General features: G+C 44.0%; 2 protein-coding genes across 2 annotated transcripts in view; both read right to left on the bottom strand.

Moving 5' to 3' along the window:
- The window catches only part of LOC123825994 (zinc finger protein 717-like), a 58,654-nt gene extending 37,245 nt beyond the window's left edge, over positions 1-21,409 (bottom strand). Inside the window, exons 1-3 of the mRNA XM_045849657.1 lie at positions 21,134-21,409; positions 6,010-6,048; positions 5,266-5,392 (exon numbers count right to left, since the gene is read on the bottom strand). Of these exons, the coding sequence (XP_045705613.1) occupies positions 5,266-5,392; positions 6,010-6,048; positions 21,134-21,262 (295 nt within the window). The 5' untranslated portion in view covers positions 21,263-21,409. The remainder of the gene's footprint in view (positions 1-5,265; positions 5,393-6,009; positions 6,049-21,133) is intronic.
- Positions 12,219-21,262, bottom strand: LOC123826080 (zinc finger protein 154-like). Its single transcript, XM_045849915.1, is given in 4 exon segments — positions 12,219-16,169; positions 16,172-17,572; positions 18,787-18,908; positions 21,134-21,262. Coding segments are annotated over 3 exon segments (1,635 nt in total). The 5' UTR covers positions 18,821-18,908; positions 21,134-21,262; the 3' UTR covers positions 12,219-15,969.
- Positions 21,410-23,704: the final 2,295 nt, after the last annotated feature.

Below are 23,704 nucleotides of genomic sequence, written 5' to 3'. Positions count from 1 at the left end.
GTGAAGCACAGAGACTCCCCCCTTCGCCCCAGATGAGCAACTGCATAGGACCTGGTGATTTGATCCCTAACGGAAAGACAGGACAGGTCAATAGCCAAAGTGGCCCAGAACAACTCAGCACACAACATATCACAGGAAAGATATTCAAATACTACAAAAAATACCTCTGGGCACAGAAAGAGGGAAGATGGCAGAGTAGTAAGCATCAGGAATCTGTCTCCCTACCTAGACAACAACTGAACTGATAGAATCAATATGACCATAAATATTTTGCAACTCTAGAGCCCACAGAAGGCGTGCAACATGCTAAATTGATTTAATTCTGATCAATTTCACCTGTTAGGTGGCATCAGCCATCCATCCCCTAACTCACACAATTCCCCACCCTGAGCCCAGAAGCCGGCAGTCGTGAACATGTAACTGGAGCAGCTTGCACAAACCAGGATCCCTGGCCTCTGGGATCTGTGCTCTCATTTCTGCATTTTTAAAAAATATTTTATTTATAATTTTTTTTAGAGAGAGAAAGGAAAGGAGAAAGAGAGGGAGAGAAATAGCAATATGTGGTTGCCTCTTGAGCACTCTCTATTGGGCAACTGGCCTGCAACCCAGCCACATGTCCTGACTGGGAACAGAACCAGTGACCAACACTTCGGTTTGTAGCCTGGTGCTCAATCCACTGAGCAATACCAGCCAGGGTTCAATTTTGCTTTGGATGGTGGAGGTGCAACAGAAAGGTGGGTAGCCATTGTTGCAAACCACACCACCATTGTTGCAAAGCCCTTACCTACCTCACTGGCTGAACTGACTTTGCAGGGAATTTAAAAGGTAGGCATCTATTCCCTCCATCTCCTTTTCTTTAATTTTTTTCTTATTCTTCTGTTGGGAGACAGAATTTAAAGGACCAGGACATTCAAACTCAATCATATAGGGAAATTTAGAAAATTATCATGCATGCCCAGGGAATAGCACAGGTTCAGAAAAAAAAACCAAGACAATGTTAAGTTTATAAGTTTATACCTCAGACTGATCTCTAGCACAGACGCAACCTACAACCATTAAACAATAAACAAACAAAACCACCTCCTCCCAGCAAATTCTAGGGGATAGAGACAGATTTCTTGAGTTGCCACATGGTAAGATACAAATATCCAGTTCTCAGAAAAAAATCAAAGAGCATACAAAGCAACAGGAAAGTATGGCTCAATCTAAGGGGAAAAAAATCAAGTGAAAATGACCTTGAGACCCAGATATTGTACTTCTTAGACAAAGACTTTAAAACAACTGTCTAAAAGATGCTAAAAGAACTAAAAGAAAATGTGGACAAAGTCAAGAAAGTGTTGCATGAGCAAAATGGAAATATCAGTAAAGAGATAGGAAACATAAAAAAGAATCAAGAAAAAATTTTGGAACTGAAATGTACAATAACTAATGAAAAAAAAATCACTAGAGGGTGATTTTCAAAAGCAGGTTTGAGCAAATGAAAACCAGTCAGTAAACTTGAAGATATCAAATATGAGGAAGAGAAAATAAAAATATTGCACAAAAGTGAACAGAACATAAAGACCTATAAGATACCATGAGGAGAACCAACATCCTCCATATGCAGGTTTAAAAAAAAAATTTACTTATTTTTAGAGAGAGGAGAAGGGAGGGAGAGAGGGAGAGAAACATCAATGATGGTTGCCTTGCGTGTGCCCCCTACTGGGGACCTTGCCTCCAACTCAGGCATGTACCCTGATTGGGTATTGAACCGGCAACCCTTTGCTTTGCAGACCTGCACTCAATTCACTGAGCCACATCAGCCAGGGCCTAAATAAATAAAATCTTTTTAAAAAAGGGGTATGGCGGCAAGAGACTTGAATAGATATTTCTCTAAGAAGATATACAAATGGCCAATAAGAACATAAAAGGTGCTCAACACCACTAATTATTAAGGAAATATAAATAAAAACCACAATAAAATACAACTTACCCATTAGGATGGCTATTATTAAAAAAACAAAACACAGAAAATAAACACTGCCAGGAAGAGAGAAATTAGGACCTCGGTGCACTGCTGGTGGGAATATAAAATGGTGCATGAAAATATGGATATCCCTGGCTGGCGTAGCTCAGTGGATTGAGCCCGAGCTGCGAACCAAAGTGTCGCAGGTTTGATTCCCAGTCAGGGTACATGCCTGGGTTGCAGGCCATGACCCCCAGTAACTGCACATTGATGCTTCTCTCTCTCTCTCTGTCTCCCTCCCTTCCCTCTCTAAAAATAAATAAATAAAATCTTTAAAAAATATATGGATATGGAAAACAGTATGGTGGTTACTCAAAGAATTAAAAAAATAGAATTATCATATGATATAGCAATTCCAGTTCCAGATGTTATTCAAAAGAATTGAAGCAGAGACATGAAAGGTATTTGTACCCCATATTCATATCAGCATTTTTAATAAGAGCCAAGCGATCATCAATGAATGAATGGATAAACAAAATGTGGTACAGACATACAACAGAATATTATTCAGTCTTAAAAATAAAGAAAACTTTCACACATGCTATAACACAAATGAACCTTACAGGGGTGTCCAATCTTTTGGCATCTCTGGGCCACATTGGAAGAAGAGCTGTCTTGGGCTACACACTAAATACATTGTGACACGTAATCACAAAAAACTCTCATAATGGACTTCTGGCCAAGATGGAGGCATAGGTAGACACGCTGTGCCTCCACGCACAACCAAAATAAGGGTAACAATTTAAAAACAAAATAACAACCAGAACTGACAGAAAATTGAACTGTATAGAAGTCCAACAACCAAGGAGTTAAAATAGACACATTCATCCAGATCTGCAGGCCGGGTGGAGTCAGGCAGCCAGGTAGACAGGGGTCATAGCACAAAAAGTGCTGGCACCAAGAGCGCAAGACGGAAGTGGGCAGACACTGGGCACACAGGCAGCGGCTTGCAGACCCCGGGCATGGGGTGGCAACAAGCAGACCCAGTGAGGCAGTGATTGTGAAGCGAGGGACGTGTGCAAGGCAGCTGACAGCTGGGCGGTCCCACATTCGCACAAAGATAAACCAGGCGAGGCTGTGGAGTGAGACAGACTGCACAACCCAGGGTCCCAGCGCCAGGAAATAAAGCCTCAAGGCACCAACTGGGAACACCTGTGGGGGTTGAGGTGCTGGGAGAGACTCCCAGACTCACAGGAGAGTTCACTGGAGAGACCCACAGGGTCCTAGAATGTACACAAGCACACTCACATGGAAATCAGCACCAGAAAGACCCAGTTTGCTTGGGGGAAGCGGCAGAAGGGACAGAAATCTGACAGAAAGTGGAGCAAGCACCATTGTTCCCTCTCGACCCTGCCCCCACATACAGCGTCACAACCCAGCAACATGGGTTGTCCTGCCCTGGTGAACACCTAAGGCTCCGCCCCTCATACGTAACAGGCACAACAAGACAAAAATGGCCCAAACAAAATAACAGATCAAAGCTCCAGAAAAAATATAACTAAGCAACAAAGAGATAGCCAACATATCAGATGCACAGTTCAAAGCACTGGTGATCAGAATGCTCACAGAATTGGTTGAATTTGGTCACAAATTAGATGAAAAAAATGAAGGCTACGCTAAGTGAAATAAAGGAAAATGTACAGGGAACCAATAGTGATGGGAAGGAAACTGGGACTCAAATCAATGGAGTGGGCCAGAAGGACGAAAGAAACATTCAACCAGAAAAGAATGAAGAAACAAGAATTCAAAAAACTGAGGAGAGGCTTAGGAACCTTCAGGACATCTTTAAACATTCCAACATCTGAATCATAGGGGTACCAGAAGGGGAAGAGGAAGAGCAACAAGTGGAAAACTTATTTGAACAAATAACAAAGGAGAACTTCCCCAATCTGGCAAAGGAAATAGACTTCCAGGAAGTCCAGGAAGCTCAAGAGAGTCCCAAAGAAGTTGGACCCAAGGAGGAACACACCAAGGCACATCATAATTACATTACCCAAGATCAAAAATAAGGAGAGAATCCTAGAAGCAGCAAGAGAAAAGGAGACAGTTACCTACAAAGGAGTTCCCATCAGACTGTCAGCTGATTTCTCAAAAAGAGACCTTGCAGGCAAGAAGGGGCTGGAAAGAAGTATTCCAAGTCATGAAAGGCAAGGACCTACATACATCCAAGATTGCTCTATCCAGCCAAGCTTTCATTTAGAATGGAAGGGCAGATAAAGTGCTTCTCAGATAAGGTCAAGTTCAAGGAGTTCATCATCACCAAGCCCTTATTTTATGAAATGTTAAAGGGACTTATCTAAGAAAAAGAAAGTAAAAAACATGTATAGTAAAATAACAGCAAACTCACAATTATTAACAACCACACCTAAAACAAAAACAAAAAGAAACTAAGCAAACAAGTAGAACAGGAACAGAACCACAGAAATGGAGATCACCTGGAGGGTTAGCAACAGGGGAGTGGGAGGAGAGAGGGGGAAAAGGTACAGAGAATAAGTAGCATAGATGGTAGGTAGAAAATAGACAGGGGAAGGGTAAGAATGATATGGGAAATGTAGAAGCTAAAGAACTTATGACCCATGGACATGAACTAAAGGGGGAGGGGGAATGTGGGTGGGAGAGGGTGTGAGGGTGGAGGGGAATGAAGGAGGGAAAAAGGGACAACTGTAATAGCATAATCAATAAAATATATTTTAAAATAATAAAAAGTAAATATTTTAAAAACTCTCATAATGTTTTAAGTAAATTTACAATTTTGTGTTGGGCTGCATTCATAGCCATCCTTAGCCACATGGAGCCTGAGGGCTGCAGGTTGGACACTCCTGGGCCATATTATGCTAAGTAATAAAAAGCCAGACACAGAAGTACAATTAGTGTATGATTCTATGCACATGAGATACTATGAGCCTGGCATAGTCAGGCTCAAATAAAGGTCAGGTATAGGAAGGAGCGACACTAAAGTGCTATGGATCTAGACAGTCACTCAGCAAGGGAGAGAGCAAGACAGGTGGGATCCATTAGGCTAACATCAAGATTCCTGATCCCTGAATCCTTCCCTATGAGGCTTTGGGGAAGTGGGCGTTGGAGTGGAAACAAAGAGAAGTAGGCGTGCATTCAGCCTAGCCATAGTAACCACCGCACACACTCATGAAACTGGGGAAGGAAGCAGTGTCCATGGTTTAGATATGAGAAAGACAAAGTTGCCCCTGAGGAAGAAAGACAGAAACTCAATCAGGGCACAGGGGTGGATGTGAGAGTCTTACCCAGCGAGGATGTAAGTGCAAAGTTCTCAAGCATCACATCTTGGTACAAGCATCTCTGAGTCTCATCAAGGAGCTCCCATTCCTCCCAGGAAAAATAAAGGGCGACGTCCTCAAAGGTCACACATCCCTGCCAGGACAGATAAAACCAGGAATGACCTTACTCTTGAAGCTTACAATCCACCTCCCCACACATCTACCCCCATTTCCAACCTCCTCCCAAGATCCCCAAATCAGGGGAGATACTAAACCCTGGGGCCATTGGTGTCTTCTCTCTCTCAACTTCCCTTTAATCATTATGTTCACTGTTTTCCACTCTTTGACAGATGGAGCCCTTTAAGAACCAGGTAAGATCACCTTCCTCCTCTTATCCAGGCCTTCTACTGGCTCCAGAATAAATGCCTAACTTCTAGAGCAGTCATTCCAAGCCTGACTCTTGCCTCCTTCCTCTTTCATTCTCACCAGAAAGGAGCCCTGAAATTCCCTGAACCAGCTAAGCCTCACCTCCAAGTAGTTCCACATACTGTTACCTGTTTTTGTGATAAACTTCCACCTTTCTGTTGATGGCTCAAAATGAAAACCCCTCCACATAACCACTGACCTAGACTCAAGACCCTGAGCTCTCATGAGGATTCTCCAGGGTCTCCAAACTAAGGGCTGGAGGAATGCCGGTGAAGACTCATGACACCACAAATCCAGAGAAAATGTGTATTGGTACCAATGAGGGTCTGAGACACTTCCACTTACCTGTGTAGGCTCCAAAAGCACTTCTGCTGCCATGGAAACCTGAGGGAAGAGTCAGATCTTAGATGTCATGGTGGCAAGGTTTCAGGCATGGGGGCCTTCCCTATACCCGTGCAGGGCACCAGAGCCAGGTAGCCTGGGGCAACTGTCTAACCTCTGTAATGCCTCTCATCAACTGTGTGTCCTTGGAAAAAGACTAAACCTCCCTCTGCCTCAGTGTCTTCATAACCCCTACAGTCTATTCTTTTTTTTTCTTGATTTTTTAAATCATCACTTGAAGATTTTTTTTTTTTTTTGAGAGAGAGGGAGAGAAACCTCGATGTATGAGAAATATCCATTGGGTGCCTCCCAGACCCACTGGACCAGGGATCGACCCATAACCCAGGCACGAGCCCCGATTGGGGATCCAACCAGTGATCTTTTGGTGCATGGCATGACGCTCAAACCAACTGAGCCACCTGGTCAGGACCTACAGTCTGTTCTTGTACTGAGCAGACTTTGGGAGGGGGGGATTTTTCAAACTCTATCATATTAGATGTCTCTTTTCCTCCAAATTCTCCATGGCACCCAGAGCCCTAGGAAGGTAGACACAACTAACTCCCCAGGATGCCGTTGCAAGTGCAACTCTAGCCAAACTTAGTTTCCTGCAGAAGCGAGAAGGACACCAGGGTCCCGAATCTCCCTGTTCAGCCACCCCTGTGTGTCTTTACACGGCGGCCCCTCAGTCCGTCACGCTCTCCCACCTCATCACAACACGTGTCACCCACAAGAGCCTCACAGTTTGGACTCCGGGGCCTAGGCTGCAGGGCTCGGTGGGGTCCAGGGGGAGGTTCCGGGACCGGCGCATTCACCTCAGCAAGGCCGCCGCCCCACGGTGGGGAGGAGTGGAGTGGTGACAGCCAAGCGACCTGGAGGGGACCCCTGCACAGACGTCTCAAGGTCAGCCTCACGGGCAGCGATTCCCCCTACCCTCAACCAGTCGCTGTGCAAGTGGATTCAAAGCCTCCTCTCGCGTTTTGTCTATCACCTGCACCCAGACCTGTGGGAGCCGGAGCCGGAGCCTCTGAGCTCGTAACGTAATCCGAAAGCCGCTAAAATGACCACCAGGAACAGTCCGGAAGCCCCACCCCAGTGCGATTGCCCCCGTGAAAATGCCCTTTTCCTGGACTTTCATTCCTTTGACGTCGTGGTCGCTCAGCGCATAGCTCTCTGGGTAATGTAGTTCGCACAGCCGCACCGCGCTGGAAGCCCCTCGCCAGACCACCAGAAAAACAGTTAAGGAGTGGCTGCTGGGAAATGACCTCGCCACCATTTTTGTGAGCTTCAGTAAGCTCTGTCTGAGACAAAAGAAGAAACCATTCAGGAACAAGATGGAGAAGACAGGTAATGGGCAGCGAAGAACAAAACGGGATCTGGACCTTTGGTACCCACAGAACACATCTCTCCAATCTCAGTGATGGTGCCCAACACAGTAAGAAATGCTGTTATCCATAAACGTAAAATTGTTTTACCTATAAAACAGAAAACTATTTTATATAGGCATATTCTTTTTCCTAATAAAGATTTTAATATTTTAAGGTGTGAAATATAAAGTTAACTGTTGTTTATGAAGGAGTACTACTCTATGGATATTTTATAAAACAAAAGTATGAGAATTCTAACTACTAGAGAAAAACAGTGTTGGCAGCTTGATGTCCTTTTAGAATTCTGCCAGCACACTGAGGTACCACTGTGTGTTCCTATGTATTTCTATACAAAATGTTTTTTGTTTAGTATTTAGTTTGCTTCTAAGTGCAAACGAGGCACATCAAGAGGGGAGGTTTTAAATTTTATTCAGCTAATAAAACAATTTAGGAATTATATTGAACTAGTTCTGTATGTATTTATAATGGAAACTTATTGGTGATACATACATTAAAAATAAATTAGAGCAGTATAACAATCACATTTCTCTTTTAAAAGATTTTTATTGAGCCCTGGCTGGCGTAGCTCAGTGGATTGAGCACCGGCTGTGATCCAAAGCATCCCAGGTTCGATTCCCAGTCAGGGCACATGCCTGGGTTGCAGGCCACGGCCCCCAGCAACCACACATTGATGTCTCTCTCTCTCTCTCTCTTTCTCCCTCCCTTCCCTCTCTAAAAATCAAGAAATAAAGTCTTTTAAAAATTAAAAAAAATTTTTTTTAGAGAGAAGGGAAGGGAGGGAGAAAAAGAGGGAAAGACACATTGATATGTAGGTAGCTTCTGGCATGTCTCCAACTGGGGACCTGTGGAGGTACTTACAAATAAATGTAAGTATTTGAAAAGGTTCTATTCTAAAAAAATTTTTTTAGAGAGAAGGGAAGGGAGGGAGAAAAAGAGGGAAAGACACATTGATATGTAGGTAGCTTCTGGCATGTCTCCAACTGGGGACCTGTGGAGGTACTTACAAATAAATGTAAGTATTTGAAAAGGTTCTATTCAAATAACAATCCCAACTTATATCTGGGTGTTACATTTGGAATTAATTAAACTAAATTAATTTATTTTTTAAACTAAAATATAGACATTCCATTATGGCCCTGGTTAGTGTGGCTCAGTAGATTGAGTGCTGGGCTTGCAAACCAAAGGGTTGCTGGTTTGATTCCGAGTGGGGGCATATGCCTGGGTTGTCAGGCTGGGTACCCAGTAGGGGGCACTCAAGAGGCAACCGCACATTGATGTTTCTCTCCCTCTTTTTCTCCTCCTTTCCCCTCTCTAAAAATAAATAAAATCCTTTTAAAAATTAAAAAAGAAAAAGAACATATCGATGATCTTATGAATTTTTGAGTAGTTGCAATATTTTACATTTCAATTTTTCTGTTTAGATGCAAACTATGGGTCATAATCATTAAAAAAGACATGTTGGATATCAATTAACCTTGAAGAAAAAGCATTATCAATTTTTTTTGTTTTTTCAATAATTATTTTCTTTTATTTCTTTTTTTCAGAACTTTTTTTTAATCTTTGTTTAAGTACAGTTTTCTCCCTTTTATTCCCATTCCAGCCCACCCACCCAACCCTCCTCACTTCCCTCCCATTACCACCCTCCCCCTAGTTTTTGTCCCTGTGTCCTTTAAATTTGTTCCTGTAAACCCTACCCATTCTCCCCTGAAATTCCCTCTTCTCTCCCCTCTAGTCACTATCAGCCTCTCCTCTATTTCAGTGACTTTGGTTATATTTTGCTTGTTTCTTTGTTTTGTTGTTTAGGTTCCTGTTAAAGGTGAGATTATATGATATTTGTCTTTCACTGCCTGGCTTATTTCGCTTAGCATAATGCTTTCCAGCTCCATCCAAGCTGTTGCAGAGGGCAGGAGCTCCTTCTTTTTTTCTGCTGCATAGAATTCCATTGTGTAAATGTACCACAGTTTTTTGATCCATTCATTTACTGATGGGCATCTAGGTTGCTTCCAGCACCTAGCATTATCAATTTTTAATGCCTGCCACTAATCTAAATAATTTACAAATGTTCTGTTTGTTTTTTAAAATATTTTATGTGCCCTTACTGGGAATTGAACCTACAAACTTTCACTTTGTGGGACGACACCCAACCAACCCACATCCTTCAGGGCTGATGACGTTGGTCTTAATTTGCATTTTCCTGGTTGCCAGTAGGTGGACTTTTTTTCCTTTTTGAGACTGTCCTTTGGGCCCTGACAGGATAGCTCAGTTGGTTAGAGCATTGTCCGGATATGCCAAGGTTGCAGGTTCAGTCCCTTGTCAGGGTACATACAGGAATTAACCAGTGAATGCATAAATAAGCGAAACAACAAATTGATATTCCTCCCTCCCTCCAAAACCAATTTTTAAAATAATTTCCCTTTGGAATGCTTCTAAAGTGACTCTACATGCTTTCTGCACTCATTTTCATTTGAATTTTTTCTCTTCAACTTACAGAATTTATTAAATTTATTTACATACTAGCAATTATAGAGGATTCAAACATTTTCTCAAGCATGTGGCTTGTAATTTTAATTTTTATGTTTTAATACTAGAAGCACTTTGGTAAAAATTAAAATTTATATACCACACGGCCCCAGAAAATTTTATTTAAAAACTGCCATTTCCCATTATTTCGTAAGCACTATCACAGTTGTGAATCATGAATCTATAGTGTGTTCTACTAGTTTTTAAGCTAAACTTCATGCCATTAAGACACTTTATTTAGCCCTGGCTGGAGTGGCTCAGTGGATTGAGCACTGGCCTGTGCACCAAAGAGTTGCTGGTTTAATTCCCAGTCTAGAGCACATGCCTGGGTTGTGGGTCATGTCCCGAAGTATTTCATGCATACTGGGTTGCATGAGAGACAACCACACACTGATGTTTCTCTTTCTCTTTCTCCTTCCCTTCCCCTCTCTAAAAATAGGTAAAATCTTTTTTAAAAATCTAAATTTTAAAAAAGACACCTTACTTAATGTAGATTTATAATATGCTTTATAGCTTTTCAAGAAGTCATTTCCAACTTTACATATTAAAGCAATTGTCAGTTTTTGCCTATGGTATTTAGAAACTACTTCAGACTTATGAAACAATGTGGAATTTTTATATTTCTAGTATTATAAGCCCCCAAAATAATAGCAGTCATTTTGTTTGGCAAAGCCACTAAGTAATGCAAGTTAAGATTGTCAACATTAGATATCTATGGATATTTTTTAAAAATTTTAGCCCAAAATGAAACCTACCAACATGTTACCTTTACTTTCCATTTTTATTCCAAAACCTATTGACTTATCTCATTTGAATATTCTCTCCAAGATTTTCATCAAGGTATTCTTTATATTGGCAAAATACATAGTAAAAAAGAAAGTGAAGGACTGTGCCAACTCTCTATTTATTTTTATTGATTTTAGAGAGGAAGAGAAATATTGATTTGTTCCACATATTTATGCATTCAGTGGTTGACCCTTGTAAATGCCCTCACTGGGGACTGAACCCACAACCTTGGTATATCAGGATACTGCTCTAACCAACTGAGCTATGCATTTGAAATGTAAAGTAATGCTGCATCCACTTTTATGTTGAGGAATGCAAAATAGATCCTGTTCTTTCTCTTTACATATGGGTAGGCTTTGCCCACTCTAGCTTTGGTGCATTTTTCACTGACCCACACCAGCCAGGGTCAGTTTTGGTGTTTTTTCTGAGTACTTGTCCAATACGCAGGAGGCCAGGACAGGGCGCCCCTCCCAGTGACTACCTCCATAACAGCAACTGTATTTCCCAGAAGAGTGTGCACCTTAAGTGCCCGACAGTGCTAGACTTAGGAAAGCTTGGAAGAGGATTGTTTCTGTGAGTGTACTATTTGAAAGTGAGACTTTTGGTGTCTTCCTTGTGGTTTCATTTCAGCTGCTTTTGATCCTGTTCATCTGGTCAGTGGGTTGAACTGGGATACTGGAACAGCAGAGCAAGAGGAGGTCTTGTTATCTGGGTGACCTCCCAAGCCACCCAGCTTGAGTTCCCTGAAACTGTTCCACCTTCAGAGCCATGGCCATGGCCATGCACCCAGGCCACACCCCACCCAAATCTTGAAGACTCCCTGCTCAGGTCACTGCAGTTCAGGACCATCTCCAGAACAGTAAGGTGTTTCTGGGCAGGGTTCCTATTTCTGAAACACAGTATGAAGTGTAGAAGAATGTTGCAGATGGAGTGACCAGCAAGCACAAAGTCTTGGAAGTATGCTTGCTTGAGCTCAGAACAGTCAGGAAACCTGGTGTCCCACTTAGTCTGCAGGGGGTAGTGTGCCTGCCATGGCAGCTCAAGCAGCCACTGTGGGGCTCCTGTGAGCCATGGAAGTTGGAACAGAGAATCTGAGTTAAGGTTTTCTATTTTTTTTTTAATTATGGTTTTAAAAGTATTCCGAATGTTGCTCAGGGAGAAGTGATCATGATGGTAGAGGGAAAGAAATAAACTAGTAAGGTGGTCACTTGCAAGTTTTGGTGTTGGTGGAGCAGACTGGCCTGTAGTATGTGGGGTTTTGTTTTTTTAAAGATTTTGTTTATTTATTTTTAGAGAAAGAGGAAGGGAGGGAGGGAGAAAGAAGGGAGAGAAACATCGATGTGTGGCTGCCTCTTACATGTCCCCAAGTGGGGACCACTCAATCCACTGAGCCACACCAGCCATGGCAGTGTGTAGGTTTCTTGACTTCACGCAGGGAAGACTTCACAACATGAGTCCAGGTGACTTTGAGAGTACGTTTATTAAAGCTGGGGACAGTGAAACAAGGAAGGACTTACAGAAGCAACAGGAGAAGGAAAGTGAGCCTAGGTGGGGCTGCTTTGGCTCACAGAGAAGTCAAGAGAAAAGGGCACCAGGGAGGCAGGTTCAGGGGGTTAGCCTGGGACAGCTACTGCTGCCCATTGCTTCCTTGTTCCAAGTCTCATGGAGTCCCTTAGTGTTTAGGTAAAGAGGGGGGAGGGAAAGGCATGGGTGTGCTGCCTAGAGGGATAGTGTACACTGGGTCCTTCATTTTGAGGGTTTTTAAAGGCTGGCAGTTTAGGGGAGGTCATATGGATTTCAATAGGATATTCACCAGCTTTGTGCTGATGTGCCAAAATGAGATTTATCCCCTTAACTACATCTGTCTTTGGAGGTGGTTGGCAAATGGCACTAATTGCATTTCTGCTATCTATCTCCCTGAGTAGGGTGATTTAAGCTATTTAACCTCTGGTTGGGGAGAAGTATAAACCATTGACTCCTAAGTGTCCTTGATTAGGCAAGATAGGATTTTGCAATTTACTAAGAAGGCTGTAACCTCCTTGGGTATTTAACTGTCTCAGTTTCCCTATACCTCTTGTCCTGGCTTACTAGTCTATTTCAGGTGGGCCAGAGAGGTGGGAGTAGAGTGGGGATAAGTGCAGATTCTTGATGGAGCTTAAAGACAGAACTGATAGGTTTTCCTGCTACATCAGATGTGGCTGTGAATGAAGGTAAGAAGTAAATAACCACCCTAGATTTTTTTGTCTGAACATCTAGAAGAATGGAGATGGGTAATTTGGTGGTAGGAACAGGATTCAGGGGTAATATTATGAGTTGGATTTTGGACATGGTGAATCTGAGATGTCCCAAAGGTGGAGGTGGCACATGGACAACTGGATTCACAGTTCTCGAATTCTGGGGAGGGGCCCTGACACTTGGACCCAGCCTAGTGCTCAGACTGGGAGAGCAGAGAATCATAGACTTTACTCTCAGATAAATCCTGAAATGAGAGAGGAGAGGGATGGGGCTGAGGGCAGAGCAGAGTCTCAGTGAGGCTGACTCAAGGGGGAGGAGGGTCTACAAGGGGGGTCCACCAGAAGGGAAAGCAGTAGGCCATAAGGAGCTCTGCCTTGAAATAATGGCAGAAATTTAAAACTGTATGGACTTAAGTTATACGGCATTTAGTGACTGAAGTCACACATTTGTGAAGGTGCTAACCCATTTATTTGTTCATTAGAATTTGCCACTATCTAAAGTTGGCTTGTTGATTTCTTTCATACCATTTAACATACTCACCATCCCCCCATATTTTTTGTACATTAGCTATGCTCAGCATCATGAAATACCAGGGACATGCAAAATCTGAGTGAGATACTGCTACACATTTACTAAAAGGATCAAAATTTTAAAAGACCAGGCCTATGCACTATTAGCAAGGCCATGCGAGAAGTGGAACCTGTATACACTGCTGGTAAAAATACAAAAGGAACAATCATTTTAGATGACAGTTTGGTGTTTCTTAAAGTTATACATTCATGTTTACTCGGACTCGGGTATTGCACTTCACAGTATTAACATGAGAAAGGAAACATATCAATATGAGCTTTGTCCAGTTTTTGCAATGGCCAAAATTAGAAACAATTAAAATATCCATAAACAGATGAATGGTGGTACATTAATGTAACATGCTTGTGAACAATATAAAAAGAATAAACTACTCAAATAAGCAACACTGATGATTCTCAAAATAAATATGTCACATGAGGGCACCCAAAGAAAACACTAAACACTTTATGATTTCAGTCATATAAAATTTTAGAAAATATAAACCAATCTATTATTACAAATGCAAATCTGTGGCTGCCTGGAGGACAGTGATTATTAAAGGACACAAGGTAAATATAGGGGTGATGGAAAGGTTTATTATTATGTCTGATGGTTTCAGGGGTTTGCATGAATGTCAAAATTTATACAATTATACAGTTTAAATATGGACAGATTATTGCATGTTGTTTATACCTTATTAAAACTTGAAAAATAGGTTCAAATTAAAGTCTGGATTTCTTACCCTTTAGAAAATCAGGCTTGGCAACTGAACTGACTCCACATCCTCTCTCCTCATGAGGCAGACACTTGCCTGAGTGGCAGCAAAAATAGGCGAACACTGAAGGGTGTTTCCACTTTACTCACAGGAACGCTGACCAGGTCACGAAGACCACATTGCTGAACTGAGATCTCCTTTCTTGTGTTTCTGCACAACGGTGATCTTAGGTGAACAGCTCAGAGGGGCCACAGAAACCCACAAACCTTTACATTTTCTCTGACAGGACCTTTAGCTACACAAGATACATAGTTCCTGGAGGGCCTGAGAACATCTGTACCCGCTCATCCTTCACAGCTATAGGTACTAAACATCGTGGACCTTTCAGAAAAGGTCCACAAATAAATAAAGGCAGAGCCTGCTAACCAGTTTATGGCAGTTTCCTCCACTCTATTAATCCAGTGTTTCTATAACAACAATCATTTTCCTGGGCCCCATAATCTTAAAACTAGTGACGTTATCCCACAGAATTCAGGACATCAGGGCCCACGGCTCCGCTGCAGGACCTGTGGGACAGATGTCCTCTCACCAGTGCTGAGCACAACACAATACCCCCTGTGAAGAAGAGAACAAGTTCACACTGCTCTCAGAAGCACTGAGGGTTGTCACAAGGACCCCCTCCTCAGGTTGAACTCTGAACCTACAAAAGTCATGGTATCCAAGCTACAAAATAGGAGTCCAAAGCTCTGCAGTCTTTCCTTAAAGGCTCTGAGCAGCAATGCAAACTAGGCCAAACTTGAAGAGGTATATTCTACCATCATACTATATATACACTCTGAGGCACACAGTTTGGGATCCCAACCAAAGCTGTTCACCCCACATTCTAACAAACCCAGTTAATTTCAAAGCACCCTGAACAGTGACTAGAACCCCCAAGATTAAAAAGACCTTTATTGTCATACAAACAAGAGCAATGATAGGCACAGTTCCTGGGTTGGTGACTTGGAGGCTAGAAAATGCCATCACAAAAGTCACATGAAACCAACAATATCCCTGAAAAATGTAGTCCCAACAGTGCCCTAGGCCAAAACTGGGTAAGGTCCATGCACTAACTCATCAGAGAGGAAAAATTGGGAAAGAGTTAAGTGCTCAGGTTACTGATGCATCATTCTGCAAGTGACAGCACACTGGGGCTTACTTCCTGAATATTTTGGAATGGATAAATGTTGCACACTGTGGGCTGCAGCGAGGAGGTAGACATGAAATGGCTTCTGCTACAAACTGCCAGTGACATAAATCTGGCCATGGTAAAAAAGTGCAATGCCATTCCCACATACCTGAAATTTATATAGATGTTTACATGTATGAGGCTCAATACAGGCAAATGGCACCTTCATAAAGGACCTCCTCCAGTGCTGGCTCACTGAACAAAAATATAGTATATACCTATGCAATTAAGGCAGTTCTCCCATTTGAAATCTGTGGTATCCAATACAGCAAGTCCTTTGACTGAATGCCTTCTCATATTCACTGCACTTACAAGACCTTTCTCCACTGTGAATTCTCTAGATCACAGGTGGCAAACACAAGGCCCATGGGCCAAATCTGGCCTTCCACCTTGTTTTATCCAGCCTGGCACCTTGTTTCTACCGGTGGCAACGCTGAGCTCTCGCTTAACTGTTACAGAGTAGTTACATTTAAACAGTCCTAAAATTACATTCGGCCCTTTGAAGGCAACTGCCAGGCTGATGTGGCCTCCGGTGAAAATGAGTTTGACAGCCCTGCTCTAGATGTAATGAGGCTGGATCTTGGTAAATGATATCTCACAATGCCACACTCAAGGCTTTCATCCAATGTGATCCAGTGTTTTAGGAGCCTGGAGTTAAAGGTAAATAACTTCCCACATTCCAATACTCCTAAGGCCTTTATCCAGTGTGAACTCTCTGGTGTTTAATGAGGCTGGAGCTATGGCTAAAAGATTTCCCACATTTACTACACTCATAAGGCCTTTCTCCAGTGTGAATTCTCCTGTGTTTGATGAGACTAGAGTTTTGAGTAAAGGATTTCCCACATTCACTGCACTCATAAGGCCTTGATCCAGTGTGAACTCTCTGGTGTTTTAAGAGACTGGAGCTGTAAGTAAAGAACTTCCCACATTCACTGCACTCATAAGGCCTTTCTCCAGTGTGAACTCTCCGATGCTGAAGAAGCGCAGAGCTTTGGCTAAAAGATTTCCCACATTCACTGCATTTATAAGGCCTTTCTCCACTATGAACTCTGCGGTGTTCAATGAGGCTGGAGTTTTGAGTGAAGGATTTTCCACATTCATTGCATGCATAGGGCCTTGATCCAGAGTGAACTCTCTGGTGTTTTATGAGACTGGAGTGGTAGGTAAAAAACTTCCCACATTCACTGCACTCATAAGGCCTTTCTCCAGTGTGAACACTCCGGTGTTGAAGGAGTGCAGAGCTTTCACTAAAGGATTTCCCACATTCACTACACTCATAAGGCCTTTCTCCAGTGTGAATTCTTCGGTGTTTGATGAGGTTGGACTTGTTGCTAAATAATTTTCCACATAAGTCACACTTGTGAGGCCTTGCTCCAGTGTGAACTCTCCGGTGTTGAATGAGGCTAGAGCTTTGCCTAAATGACTTCCCACATTCCCCACACTCATAAGGCTTTTCCCCAGTGTGAACTCTCCAATGGTCATTGAGGCTATAGCTTTTGCTGTAAGACTTTCCACATTCACTGCACATGTAGCATCTTTCTCTAGTGAAAACTCTCTGGTGTTCAACAAGTGTGCGTTTGCAATTTAAGTCTTTTGTGTATTCTCCAGAGTTACGTATAGTTTTTCCCCTGTGAGAGGCTGCCCCACACTCAGTTCTCCTCTTTGTCTTCTCCTTGGTGCATGCAGCCTGATGCTGGAGAAATCCTGAGCTGGCTAGGAAGTCCCTCACAGCCTCTCCATAGGAAAAGGGTTTCCCTGACATACAGAATTTGCAGTCCTTTACAACTGAGGCTCTGCCCATGTTGCTCCTGAAGCACTTCTCTCCCATGTGCTGCTTCTGATGCTGAAGTTCCACGCTGACATACAACTGCTTCTCACATGCCCCTATCTTGCACAGTTTCTGCCCATGACGTGTTCCCTGGTGCTTGATCAAGTGCAAAATGTCTCTCAAGTCCATACCACACATCTCACAAGGATGGGCCTTCTGGGGAGACACACCTGCCTTGCGAGTCCAGACTTGTGACACTCCTTGTAAAGAATCACGGTGCTCAGAAGGTACCTCCTCATTCTGGGCTCCATGCCAACAACCTGAAAGCAAGAAGCACTGGTGAAGTGCATGCTGCCTTTGGTGAGAGAGGGCAGACGTATGTGTCTGACAAACTCAGGAGTAGGTCTGTGGTACCATGTGAAGGACCAGGATGTTGGTTCAGGCTGAGGATGGGGCTGGTTAGCAATATTGAGCTATACAGAGCACAGGATTGGGGAGGCCTCACAAGGTGAAGGACACAACCATGCAGTGTGACACAGAGGAGAGACAGGGCCTACGGTTCATTTCTCTACTACCAACTTTCCAAAGGAACTTCTCTACTGGTGACACATGAATGTGTGTAGAAGGGTATATTAAGAACCAAGGAAATACAACTACAGCAGGGAAGCTGGGGTTCAAGGACTGTTTAGGAATATGCACACTCAAGACACAATGCACAGGAGCCAATGAGAACACACTGTAACGGAATGGTGAGAAAAATGGTTTAGATACCATATGTGGCCACATGTACTGGCACCAAAATACTAGTCTGCAAATAGGTGTCTGGTATGATTTGAACACAGCAATGCCATCACACCCTCCCCCTAAATGACACTCTTCAGGTCCAGGCTCTTTCTGAGCCCATCTTGCTATGTACAGATGGATTCATACTCATCCTGAGAACCACTGCTTTCCAACCCAACCCAACTCCCTCAATGAGCAAATTTATGGCAACTTATACAATTACTAAGGGAAGGAGATAGCACAGATGAGGAGCCAGCACTAGTCCAGAACAACTTAGCACATGATTGCCAACAGAAAACTAAATACTACAGAAAACTTCAAAAGAGGGTTTTGCAAGAATAGCCTGTGGGTTATATAAGGAGTCACCATGTCAGTGATGGCAATTCCTGGCATAGGCGCACCCAAGAAAGTGTCGGCTAGAGGAAGGAAACAGAACCTGGGCACACAGGAGCCTTGGATTTGGACAAGGTCACTCCATCAGGAAGGCAAGTAAAGTCATATCCATTAGGTTCACTGGAAGACTCCTAATCCTGATTCCTTCCCTGCAAGTCTACAGGACAACTAGTGTTGGGGCTGCTCATGGAAGGAGAGTGCGGTGCACACACCTCAGCCCAATAACCACAGCACCTTCCCTGGGAACTAGGGAAGCAGAGCCCGTGGTCCTGCTGTGTGGATAGGCCTGCTTGTTCCTGGAGAAGGGAAGGGTAGAGACTACTAGCTCACAGCACAGGGGTGAGTTTGAAAACCTTACCCAAGGAGGTTATAAGTGCCAGGTTCTCCAGCATCACATCGTGGTACAGATGTCTCTGAGCCTCATTAAGGAGATCCCATTCCTCCAAGGAGAAGTATACGGCCACATCCTCAAAGGTCACCCTGCCCTGGCATGATGGGGACAGATGAAACCACAAAAAATTCCTCTACTGAGAACCCACAATCCCTTCCCCCAAACATCGACCCTGTGCCCATCCTCCTCCCAATCTCCCCAACTCAAAGGACAAACCAAGCCCTGGTGCCACTGGTGCTGTTGTCTCCTCATGGGCTCACTGATGACAGGGTACAGCCATCAGCAAGAGGAAAGAGGTGGATAAGCAGACATGCAAGTTTTGGACTTGCATAGAGGGGTCCGCCCACTCATGCCAGGCTATTCCGCTGGTGTGGCTAAGTTCACGTAAGCCTTGATACCAGGTCCCTGGAGTCATCAGGCATACTCCTTCTCCCAGAACATATAATTCTTGAGACTGGATCCCACAGTCCCATATCTATGGTCACCACCACTTCACTGTTCCACACCAAAGGCATCTTCCTGGCCTCCCCACATAACTTGTGTCTTAATCACCTCCTCTTCACCCCACTGGTAAGGGTGGGATTCCCATCTTAGAGTTATAGTGATGGCCAAACACACAACACCTGACTCTGTACAAAGCTGATGAATAGCACAGCCTGGGAGAGGAGGACACCACACAGCACACAGGGCCACCTGGGGGATGCATTCTGAAAAAGAGTGAATAGCAGTAGCTCAGGGCCCACCAAAGTCCCCATAAAACCCTGGTTGTAATTCATAGAGTGGTGGGTGAATAAACTCTAGCTCAGGCCTGAGAGTCATCTCGCCTTCATTGCTCCTAAGCTGCTGCATCCACTTCATGTCTACTCCTTCCACTGGAAACCTAGGCCACCTGACAGACTGTCCTGTTACTGACACATTCTCCTCCCATGGCAACTTACCTCCCTCTAATGTGTTTCAATACCATCACTCAGGTATCCAAGCAAGAGAGCAGTCCTGAGCCCCTAACCTCCCCATTTCCTGGCACAGTTTTTACCGCCATAACCATAAAAACAATTGTCCTAAAAATGACCCAAATCATTCACCTTGGCCCACACAGCAGCCATTACATTTCAGATGTCTCCATCTTCAACCCTTCCCCAGATTTCCAGACCTGTGTGTTTAGCTGCTCACTTAATGCCTCCACATAGTGCCCCCCCTCCCCAAAATCTCAGAACATCCTGATATCTCCCATGACTATTACTTCTACCAACTTCCTCATTTTAAGTTGAGCTTCTGTTCTTAACAGCTGCTGAGAAAAAATCCTAGTTTTATCTGAGTCCCATTTCACACCCTCACAGTCCATGTTAGAAAACAAACTTGGCACCCGATGCAGGCTGATTCCCAGTCACTGGCACATACCTTTGTTAAAGGTTCAATCCCTAGACACGGCTCACACGGGAGTTAACGTATCAATGTTTCTCCCTCTAAAATCAATAAGCACGTCCTCAGGTGAGGATTTTTTTTAAAAAGAGTTACACAGCACAATGCAATCACAACTCCTAAGCCACGACTCTGCTCCATTAACCCTCAGCTGAATTATGGCAATAGCCCCGACCCCGCTCCCCTTCTTCCTTTTTCCTCCCTCAACCCCAGTCTATGATGATACAAGAAACAGAAGGACCCAGGTAAGACTTCGGTAGTATCTCCTCTCCCTTCAGATCCAACCCCTGCATTAGCGCCAGAATAAACACCCAGTCTCTCAGGTAGCCATTCCAGTCCTGACTCCAGTTCCCTTGACCTTTGTTACAAAGAAGAGACCACCCTTGGAGTGGCCTTAGGACCCCGTCCTTAGGGTTCCTCCAGATTCTCCAAACCCAAAACCGAGGAAATGTCACTTTACAGTCCGAAGACACCATTACGGGGAATATGTGGGTGGTGGTCAGGGCCAGTGAGGGATGGGGACATGCTTCCGCTTCCCTGTGGTCCCATGACCGCGTCTGCAGCCACGGGACAGGTGAACAGAAGTAGGCCTTAGAGAAATGAGTTCATGGAGGGTTTCATGGCCTCAGGCAAGCCGGTACTGCACCCCGTCCTGAAGACTGGGACTCAAGCCGACCGTTTAACCACGGTGCCTCAGTGCTCAGTTCACCTTTTACCAGGTGCTTCTCAGCCCACCACCCTCTCCCCATCGCGTGACACTGTGTCACCGTCAACTGCCTCTGGGTCCTGGACACCAGGGCCTAGGCTGCAGGACGTGGCCGGCACTCCGTACCAGGGCAACAGGGCTCAGTGGAGTGTGTGTGTGGGGAGAGGGGGCTGAGGTACCAGCACTCACCTCAGCCGGGCGCCTCCGTGCGGGCGCCGCCATCAGACTCTTTGGGCGGGACGGGGCGGGAGTGGCAGACAAGGAGGGAGCCCGGGGCACTGGCACGGGGGTTCCTGTTTTGGCCTTGCCGCGGGTCATACAGGCCGTGGAGTCGAACAGCCGTGATTATGGAGCGGGACCACGACTATCGAGCTTTCCGGACCCGGTACCACAACCCTGATTCCCCACTCCAGAGTCTTTGACTGTGAACAAAACCAAGAGCAGCTAACATGGCCGCCAAGCGAGACCCAGAAGTCCCGCCCCCAGAAAAAAATGAGCCAACGATGAAGCACCTCTGTTCTAAGTTCTCACTGGAGAGCGATGCTGCCGCTCGGCTCTGAGCATTCTGGGTAATGTAGTTCCCACAGAGAAAAAATTCAGGCGATGACAGGCTTACTGCCCAGAAGGTTATGCTCGCCTGGGAGGAGCATTGGGATACGGCACATCTAGGTAGGCTTCACCTCCCCTTTAAAGGGATCTTCATCATATTTCTGCGAAGTGCTCTTTGCAAATGATCACCCAAATTATGGAGACATATTATTTGAGACTCTGAAGCTCAGCATACTCCTGAAGGCTAAAGATCTTTTTTTTTAATTATATTGTACTGATTATGCTATTATAGTTGTCCCTGTTGTTCCCCCTCTGTCCCCCTCCACCAGGTAGCCCCCGACTCCCTCAGGCCATCCCAACACCTTTGTTCATGTTCATGGGTCATGCATATAAGTTCTTCAGCTTCTTCATAACCTATACTGCACTTTACATCCCCATGACTATTCTATAACTCCTAATTTGTGTTTCTTAATCACTTCACCTTTTCATCTATGCCACAAATACTCTCTCCCATATGACAGCCATTAAACTGCTCTCCATATCTATGATTCTGTTTTTTCTGCTTGTTTGCTTTGGGAGTTCAATTTTTGATAGATATATATTTATTGCCATTTTATTGTTCACACTTTGATCTTCTTTTTCTTAAATAAGTACCTTTAGCCCTGGCTGGTGTGGCTCAGTGGATTGAGTGCTGGCCTGTGAACCAAAGGGTCACCGGTTCCATTCCCAGCCAGGGCACATGCCTGGGTTATGGGTCAGGTCCCTAGCAGGGGCTGCATGAGAGACAACCACACATTGATGTTTCTCTTGCTCTTTCTCTCTCCCTTCTCCTCTGTACAAAAATAAAAGAAAATCTTTATTAAAAAGTCCCTTTAAAATTTCAAATAAAAATGATTTGGTGGAGACTTTAAAAATGAACACTTTAAGCATTTTCTTACCTGGGAAGGTCTTTATCTGCCCTTTGGTTCTAAATGATAGCTTTGCTGGATAGAGTAGTTTAGGTAGTAGGTCCTCCTTTATATCACTTTGAATATTTATTGCCAATCTCTTCTAGCCTGTAAAGTTTCTTTTGAGAAATCAGCTGACAATTTTATGGGAACTCCCTTGTAGGTAACAACCTGCTTTTCTCTTGCTACTTTTAAGATTCTCTCTTTATCTTTAAACTTTGGCATTTTCATCATGATGTGTCTTGGTGTGGGCCTCTTTGAATGTATCTTGTTTGGACTATCTGTCTCTCTGTGCTTACTGGACTTGTGTGTCTAATTCCTTCACCAAATTAAGGAAGTTTTCTTTCATTATTTTTCCTTTTTAAAAAATATTTAATTTTATTTATTTTTAGAGAGTAGGTAAGGAAAGGAGAAAGACAGGGAGAGAAACATCAGTGTATGGTTGCCTCTTGTGTGCCCTCCACCAGGGACTCAGCCCACAACCCAGGCATGCACCCTGACTGGGAATTGATCTACCGACCCTTTGGTTCATAGGCCAGCACTCAATCCACTGAGCCACACTACCTGGGGCTCTTTTATTATTTTTTTCAAACAGATTTCTAATTTCTGGCTCTTTCTCTTCTCCTTCTGGCATCCCTAAGATGTGAATATTGGTATGCTTGAAATTGTCCCAGAGGCTCATTATACTATCCTAATTTTTTGGATTCTTTTTCTTGTTATTCTGGTTTGTTGTTTTTTGCTTCCTTCTGTTCCAAATCATTGATTTGATTCTCAGTTTCATCCACTCTACTGTTGTTTTCCTGTAAATTGTTTTTCATTTCAATTAGTGTATCCTTCATTTCTGACTGGAAGATCAGAAGAATGAGCCCAAACAAGTCATTCATATGGAAAAGTGACCATTAACTGCCTGGGTGGGTCCATAAGTTGGGTGGGGTAAAGTCTCAGGGAATCACCAAAGCAGGACAAACAGTGTGAGCCAGGATGATGGAGTCTCAGATATGGTATCCAACACAGTCTGCAGCTCTGTGAGGGGGAGGACTCAGAAGAGGATCAGTGGCTTCTGCTGGCAGTTTTGTCTAGGAGAAGGTTGTCCCTCAGCTCTTGCGCTGATACCAGACACTTCAGGTCCTCCCTGGATGCCACTGGTGTCTTTCAACCTGCTGCTCTGCTGCTGGAGCTTAGCGAGAGTGAGTTTGAGTATGTCTGTATACAGGCCCTTTAAGAGGAACTGCCTGGTAATCCAGAAGTTTCTTCCATCAACCCA

Source organism: Phyllostomus hastatus, unplaced genomic scaffold, assembly GCF_019186645.2.
Source record: "Phyllostomus hastatus isolate PE091 unplaced genomic scaffold, TTU_PhHast_1.1 phas_contig_133, whole genome shotgun sequence".
Classification (NCBI taxonomy): Eukaryota; Metazoa; Chordata; class Mammalia; order Chiroptera; family Phyllostomidae; genus Phyllostomus; species Phyllostomus hastatus.
Note: the sequence above shows the minus strand (reverse complement) of the source record. Positions and strands in the feature narration are given on the sequence as shown.